This window comes from Branchiostoma floridae, chromosome 4, assembly GCF_000003815.2.
Source record: "Branchiostoma floridae strain S238N-H82 chromosome 4, Bfl_VNyyK, whole genome shotgun sequence".
In the NCBI taxonomy this organism is placed as follows: Eukaryota; Metazoa; Chordata; class Leptocardii; order Amphioxiformes; family Branchiostomatidae; genus Branchiostoma; species Branchiostoma floridae.
The window spans coordinates 3,738,242-3,745,952 of NC_049982.1; the positions used below are offsets into that span (position 1 = coordinate 3,738,242).

Here is a 7,711-nt window from a genome sequence, read left to right on the forward strand (position 1 = left end):
CATGTGATTGAGATGACTAATGTCATCGAGCAAAGGTCACGTACCAGCCAACCGACTTGCCATGTGCATAGTGAAGTACGCAGTAAATATAACCAACTGCTCTATGGACGTTATGAAGAGCAAATAAAAAACGTACGTAACTCTACTTGGAGTTAAGTCACTCATGAGAGTTGTCTGTGTATGTCGGTGTTTACCGCTTCACCCATTTTCAATAAGCCTTCATTTTGATGATGTAGAAATCTAATTACCTTTTGATGCTTAAACCTTCCTTGGGACATTGTATTGGTAGTGCATTAGGCTACTGTTACGTGTTACCACCATCCATTACATGGTTACATGAAATGTATGTCTATCTACATTTGAAACAAAGGTGCTAGCTTGTCAGGATTCCGCAAAACTTTATGACAGCCATTATTGTAACATTGATAACAATAAGTTGAAGCTAGAGGTTTTAAATTGTAAGATGTATCGTTCCTGTGACATTTTCCCATCACCCGGTTAACCGTCTCAAGTTGAGTGTTCACAGTATTGTATACTGACTTACAATAGCCTTCACATGAGCATAGAGCAAAGGTCTATGTAATGGATTTTGATATGATATTGTCGCGTTGTCTTATTGGACAAATGTAAGAGCATGCGCAGATTGGTCAGTACAATCCAGATATATAGTCCTCGACCTAAAATTAGCCACCTATTTTTTTCGATGCGGTCACCCTTTCAAAACGTTTTCAAGCTTGCTTTCAGAGAGAACGGGACGTTTCTGCCGTTTGCTTCTCCGATCGAGCGAATCTAATGTAAGTCAAATGTTCATTTTATTGTTAGACTATTGAGTCTCCTTAAGGCTCACTTGGCCTTTAGTTAACAAGCTTGCAAAATTCAGCTTTCTTGTGACAGAAAAGTTTGTCGTAGATTCTTGTCGAAGGTTGGTTCTGCGATAGCCTCGTTGAAAATTCCAGATCAAAAAATTGTACGACGAATTGGACCGCGTCTTAAACCGTATCCCGAGAATCACAGTTACGATTGTTGTAGGATATTCCGTCTAACGATGACTAATCTGCACAAGTTGCACTAACAACCAATGGAAATCTCGCCATTTCCGTCCTAAAGGTGTTCTAGATGCTGCACTTCTAGCATCAGATTTATCCGATCTTATCCTTGTTCAGCTTTCTCCTGCACCTGTTGTTATCTTGTTCGGTTTAGATTAGCGAGTCTGTAAACCAGACCACAAAATGTTCATACTCGGTTATTTATATATAAAGATGACACAACGTTTTTTTAGAGCAAACGTCCAACATATCAGAGTAAGGAGGCTCAAAATTGGTTGAAAAGAAGACAAATTAGAGGTGGCGTCATTGATCAAATCAGTTTTTCCCAGAAAATCTAATGTAAATATGAGTTGATAAATAGAAATGTTAGTACAAACATTTATGTCGACACGGCAGCGACGTTGGCTTAAGGTGAAAAGTAGTTTGTTTCTCATAGATTTGCGTGAGAAGACGAAGAGACTTAGCAGCTAAAATACGTCTGAGCACCAGACTATAATACGCAGCATCGATTATTGAAGACAAATATTAGTTATGGCTCATTCAATTGACAAAGCTGGTAAACTATGCTGGATGGTAAATCAACAGCCCATTGTTTATCAAAGTCCATGTGGTCCCTGATCAGACGGGTGATGCAACAAATACTGATCACTCAAAGTCCAAGACATTGTCTCATTTTTCAATCAGATCTTTTACCTTTTTATGGGGATTCTAAATGCGATCCATTATTCATCTAACGAACTTTCGCTTGGACCACTGTAAATTATTGTACTAGTTGTCAGGATTTGCTATGGGCAAAGAAAATGAAAAGTTTCTAGATTTATCGATGATCAGCAATGTTTAAGATATGGCTGACCTTTGACTTGGATTCCATGCCACAGACGTCACGAGACTCTCCGCAAGAGACTGATCATACATCATTGACCTGTTATAAAATCACGACAAACTCCAAGCGTAGAAGACCAGATTAAGGACGTGTGTTTTAAGGCTCTTCTCTGAATCTCATAATGAAGTATTAGTATATTGTATGTTTTATATTTGGTAGTGTGTTACGCCGAAGGGCGGTTATACCGGCTACATTGATACAGATACAGATCAGCTCGGGCCTTCCAAGATGTCCCGGGCCTTCTAAAAGTTTCGTTCCCAGAATGGTACGTGATTGACAGAACTTTGTGTCAACAAAGCCGATGATTGGAGACATGTGACAGCACCTGCATAATAACAAAGCAACCGCCCGACCAAACTCCGTTACTTCAAATAAATACGTGCAGAGTATGGCCCTTATTGGACAAATACAAGAGAGCCTGCGCAGAATATAGAGCGCAATTCAGTTATCATCAGCCTTAGTTCTAAAAGTTCTTTTTGCTGGGCGTTCCTCTGTCTACGTACTGGAAGTTTACAGCAATCGTCAGTTGCTTTCTCTGCTTTCTACTTGGATCAAGGGTAAACCAACCGGTACCATTTGTTCCATAATTTGACTCTTGATTCTGCTTCCATCTGTATGACTCAAGAATTGCGGACATGGCAGTCGCAATACGAATTCTACACCACGTACCGTCTCACCAAGACGTATTGACGAAAAACTGTACGGCTTGACACCCTAGCAGCTTGTTCTGGAACTGTAGGAGCGTTTTTGTTAGAATATTGCAGAATTACTGAAGAAAGGAAGGACAGATTTTAGGAAAGAGCTTACACAAAGATGTACACAAGTAAGGCAAATTATAACTTAATTTGTATTACTTATTCGTATTCCATAATTTCCATGATAGGGCATTCATACACACGGAATATATAGCAGATGCTAATTATCAATCCATCTCATTTCCAGTAAGGAGATGGATGACGACGACGACTTCACTGAACTTTTAGACCAAACCGAAAACGCGCACGATAGTCTGAGACTACACATCGGGCAGATGCAGCAAGTAACAAGGCGCGGTAAGGAATTCCAGAAAGTCAGACAGTTCTATCTGACGGCACCAGAATGGTCCACACAAGAAGGCCAAAAGTTTTTCGAGATGATGGAACACATCAAATGTGTCTGCGAAAGGTAGAATAACTATTTCTATGCTTGACACATTTCAATTCTTTATTCCTCATGAGATTTTTAGATAACAATAATGGGTGTACAGAAGATGTAGTAGCGCTATTTTAGGTTTTGTGTGTTTGTAGCTGACCAGGTTTCCAGAATGAAGTTCTGTCCATTCAATGAAATATCGAATATACATATAAACTGCTTTTGAAATTAATCATATTTGTTTTTTTTTCTTAGCTTTGGCGAGGTGGTTGAAGCGTCGCGTAAATACGTCCTTTGTACAAGGGACTTTGCCAAGGACACCATCGTCTTTACAACCGAAGCCCAGGGAGACCTCGAGCGGGAAGACGAAAGGGATCTTCTTCTTGAATGGACAGACAGCATCGAAAGAATGAAAGAATCTAATCACAAGGTTCGTGCATGACCTTCTTTTTAATGATTGAACTTTATGCACCTATCATTATAAAACTATATACATTAACCAAAATGTTAGTTAATGTCTCCATAAATATGTGGATGGTCATCTGCTCTGACATTGCCATTCAATTTGTTTCTCTGTTTCTAACTATGCAACATAGGCTCAGCTTCCAGTTGAAACCTGCCTGCCCACCTATTAGCAAGAGCTACACTATTTGAGACACTATGCTGTACCGGTATGTTGTTGTTTGTAGGCTGACAACTTGACGGGCAGATTCAGGAATGTTCTGAAGGAGCTGAGAGCAGCTCAGACGGAAGCTGCAGGTGGCAAGGCGCGCGGAAGGGAGAATGCTGACACAGCAACAACGCGTGCAGTAGTCAGTGGGGGCGGTGCTGTGACGGCTGGCGTTGCAGCAGGGACGGTAGCAGCAACTGTCGGAACTGGCGGCGCTGCTATCCCGCTCCTGGGAGCCGGAGCCTACATTTGCAGCTGGGCAACACTTAAGTTTGCTGTTGATTCAGTACGTATAACCATACCTGTGGTGTTGTAATTTATTAATTGGCCAATCAAAGATACTATTTCACTGGCAAATATCTATTTGTTTGTGAAATCTAAACACATGGCCATTTCATTTTTTCATTGTTTGAAGATCAAAATTATTGACACACGAACGCAGGCACGACAGTTGCGACAAATCTTATCAATTGTGTTTTTGTACAGATAAGACGATTCGGTTGTGGCTACAGGCCCGAAGAGACCTCGCCAAGTACAAGTAGTTATTTTGGCTTTATGACAACTTCGGACCGTTCATCTATACAGGTCAGGCACAAGGAGTGGCAGGAACAATTCTCCTTTGTCTTCGGCCAACTAGACAAGGTCTATGCCATCTTAGAAGGTCTAACAGACGACTGCACACAAAAGCTGAATGACCTGTCCCACAACAGCAAAGAGCTTCTCAACAAATACAAGCGAATGACAACCCGCCGCGGGAACAGATTTCCAAGGTAAGAATTACACATTGATTAGCCGTGCAGTTTTTGTTTCAGAATGAGTTTGTTTCTGTCACTTGCATTAATTATGACAACCATTATGTCTAGCTTTGATTTTTTAACCATAAACCCTTGGTACGTTTGTAAATGATGTTGATATTCTACTAGCCATCGTAACTGAATACTGTTAATTGAACACTTGCAGGACCGAATTCTTCAAAAGGAAGTGCATCCGACTTGGAGAAGAATCAGCGAAATTGCAGACAGCCTGCATCGAGTACATTGACAATGAAGGCGTGATTCGCGGCACGACTAGAAACCCGGCCATACAAGACATTGCAAACCCAGACTAGGGCACTGGGGGCAGGGTCAGAACTCCTGGATAAGCAGTGACACAAAATCTGTATCAGCTGAATGTACGTTTTACACCTTTGTTTGTGTATGGCCAGTAGATTTTGTGATGGAAGATTGTTCTGATGATCCTTTACGTGACTTTAGATCATAATTAAGGCCATGAGGAAAAGTGGAACATGTTGTTTCAATTCAGCTCAGGGCAGAACCTACTGTCAGTTTTCGCTGTACATTGCATGTTATTCTCTCAAATGGATTAGAGTCTGAGACATAAATCAAGAAATTACTTTGGGCACGGTGTACATGGTACTATTTTTGTTTAGTCTGACTTCTTCTGTCAAGGTGGCGAAAGACGAATTTACCCACTTCTTCTATATTGTGTGGGTTTTTTTTAGTTCTTAAAGTAGAAACAAGAATGTAATAATGCATTTTGGACGTACGTAGTTTTATGCTACTGAGCTCAATAATTCTTATCACTGATGTGCCTGTGTTTGACAACCCGACATACTTGTAGCTGTAAGGATCCTCTGGCATCCCTTCACTGTGACAATGATTGCATATACTATTCAATGTGAAGGTAACTTAGCTGTATTTCTGGCAGGAATAATATGTTTGATATACCTTTATCACTCTAATTCAACTCACTGTATGTATAGAAGTAAATTTGTGTAAGAAACAATTTCAATGAATTGTCTTTGTGACCTTTGTAGCACAATGTATCATACGGCTATATTTCCCGCTTGCAATTATAGAGAAAATATCTTCTTTCACATAAGCCATTCCGAATTGAGTAAATGATATGTCTCTCATGAATTACAGAACCAATTGTCTGTCAAGTGGCAGTTAAGTTGCTAGGTTAGAACAAGGGTGAATGATATCTTTGACGAATATGCAAATTGGAGTCTTTGTGCAGGCCTTGTGTTGACTAGGGAAGGGTGAATAAAGACATGTATAATGGTGTTTGAGTGTCCTTGAGTTTTTGTTTCTTGACAATTGATTGCTGACAACTCAAAAGAATATGAGATTCTACATACAATCTACACGTATGCAAGTCTTCTGAGGACTCAAATGTAACGACAAATGATTCTGTAACCTGTTACTGGCAACATTTATGTTTATACGATATCACAATGTGAGCCCACTTTAGGCCCCTTTTCACTAGACAGCGATCGTTGAGCGACCGAAATTGGAATGATGTACGTTTATGACAGCAGAAATCAGCACTGCTTCCTTGGCTGTCCATTGTATTGTCTTGTCTATTGATCGAATAAATAGAACTGAAATAAAATAGATATACTACATTGGATTTGTGTGACCCTAAATTTCACAAATGGAACAATGATGCACGATGCAAAAGTATGATTCAAAAGCAAAACACGCAAAACGTAAACCGATTTGGTCTTTTATAATGTCTATTAAATTCGCTTAATAACGGCCTGTAAAGTGTCTAGCGGTCGCTCAGTGGTTGCAGTCTCTACTCCATTGAAAACTGGCGTGAACAAACACAAAAGGTAAGCTGAGGTCACCGAGCATGAATGTTGACTTGAGGTGTGTCGTCATAGGTCAAGGGTCACGTACCTACCTAGGCAGGTGTTGGTTGGCAAAATTGTGGCGAAATAACATTTGCTTAGGGAACGTGTGGGTCAACAAGCGTGCGCAGGGTGCCGTATTCATGTCCATATAAGGCGATGAGAAGTTTGACCGCCAAAATCCCAACACTTATTAAGTATTGATTTTGAGCGGGGACGTTCAGTGCAGTCAGGAGTAACCCGGAAGTAACATTACTAGTCTTCGGGCGGTCTCACAACGTCGAACGGACACTAAGAAAGCTACAGAATGGCGCTGGAGTTTCTCCCGATTCCGCTGTCATGGGTGGTGCTGATCGTGCTACCTGTGCTCTTCTATATGTAAGTCTTTCATTGGTTTGAACCTCTAGATTTAATAGGTTTTGCTTTTATGTACAATAGGTACGTGTATAACGTTACGTTATAATCTGTCGTGAAAATCTGCGATCCATGTTTATGTGTAACGTTATCATTTTTGCAAGATAAAGTAGAATGCGTTTGACCAAATCCGTATCAAACTTGTACTTCTAGGAGTTGTATTTAGAATTTTTATATGCCTTGTTGCTCTCATGTAGAGTTACACCCGGCCCCGTGTCTAAGTCACTGGCTGAACATTTTGAGAGCTCAGATTAACAAACAAAACAACAACACAGCATTACAAGTAGTAGGGCTCTGGTACCTATCGTTACATGAAGATACACATTCGTGTGTGGATGCTAGAAATAAAAATGGTCTTGTTGACTCATCAGTTCAATATTGTAGCGACGTGTAGGTTACACTGTTGTTCAGTACTGTAGGAATATAGACTAGTGAGGTCCTACGTGTTTGCGAACACGAACATTTGCAGCCTACGACTACCATATTGTTTTCGTAAAGCAGAGCTTGCTAAAATGAAATATCATGGTATCATAACGCTTCAGAATCTATAGTTTTATGCAATGATCTATTTCAACACTTGTCATGAGGTGTGGTAGAACGGTGAGATAATTACGAATTCGCTGTATGCCCATATTTGGTGATACATACAACAGGTACAGACGAGAGTCGAGCCTACCTGACAAGTTATTACCATATATGGTAACACGCCGGCAAGTTGACCTCAAGTGACCCTCAGCGTGACTTCATGCCCTGTGACGTGTATCATGCACTGTGATGTCTTTAAAAAAGCGCTGACGGAATCACTTACATACCGGCTATTTCATTAGTATCTGTGCCGGCGTCTTTTTACATTATAACTTATAGTTGAAGCTCTCTCATCTTTGATGCTTAACAAGTTACATATTCAAGTTGACACACACACACACACACAC

The 7,711-nt window shown here is 40.4% G+C and overlaps 1 protein-coding gene across 1 annotated transcript; it reads left to right on the plus strand.

Annotated features, from left to right (window-relative positions):
• Positions 1-2,867: 2,867 nt before the first annotated feature.
• On the plus strand, positions 2,868-4,898 carry LOC118413216. Its single transcript, XM_035816439.1, has 5 exons — positions 2,868-3,093; positions 3,316-3,490; positions 3,750-4,016; positions 4,316-4,500; positions 4,691-4,898. The coding sequence occupies exons 1-5, from the start codon at positions 2,879-2,881 to the stop codon at positions 4,836-4,838; spliced, it is 990 nt and encodes a 329-aa protein (XP_035672332.1). The 5' UTR covers positions 2,868-2,878; the 3' UTR covers positions 4,839-4,898.
• The last annotated feature ends 2,813 nt before the right edge of the window (positions 4,899-7,711 follow it).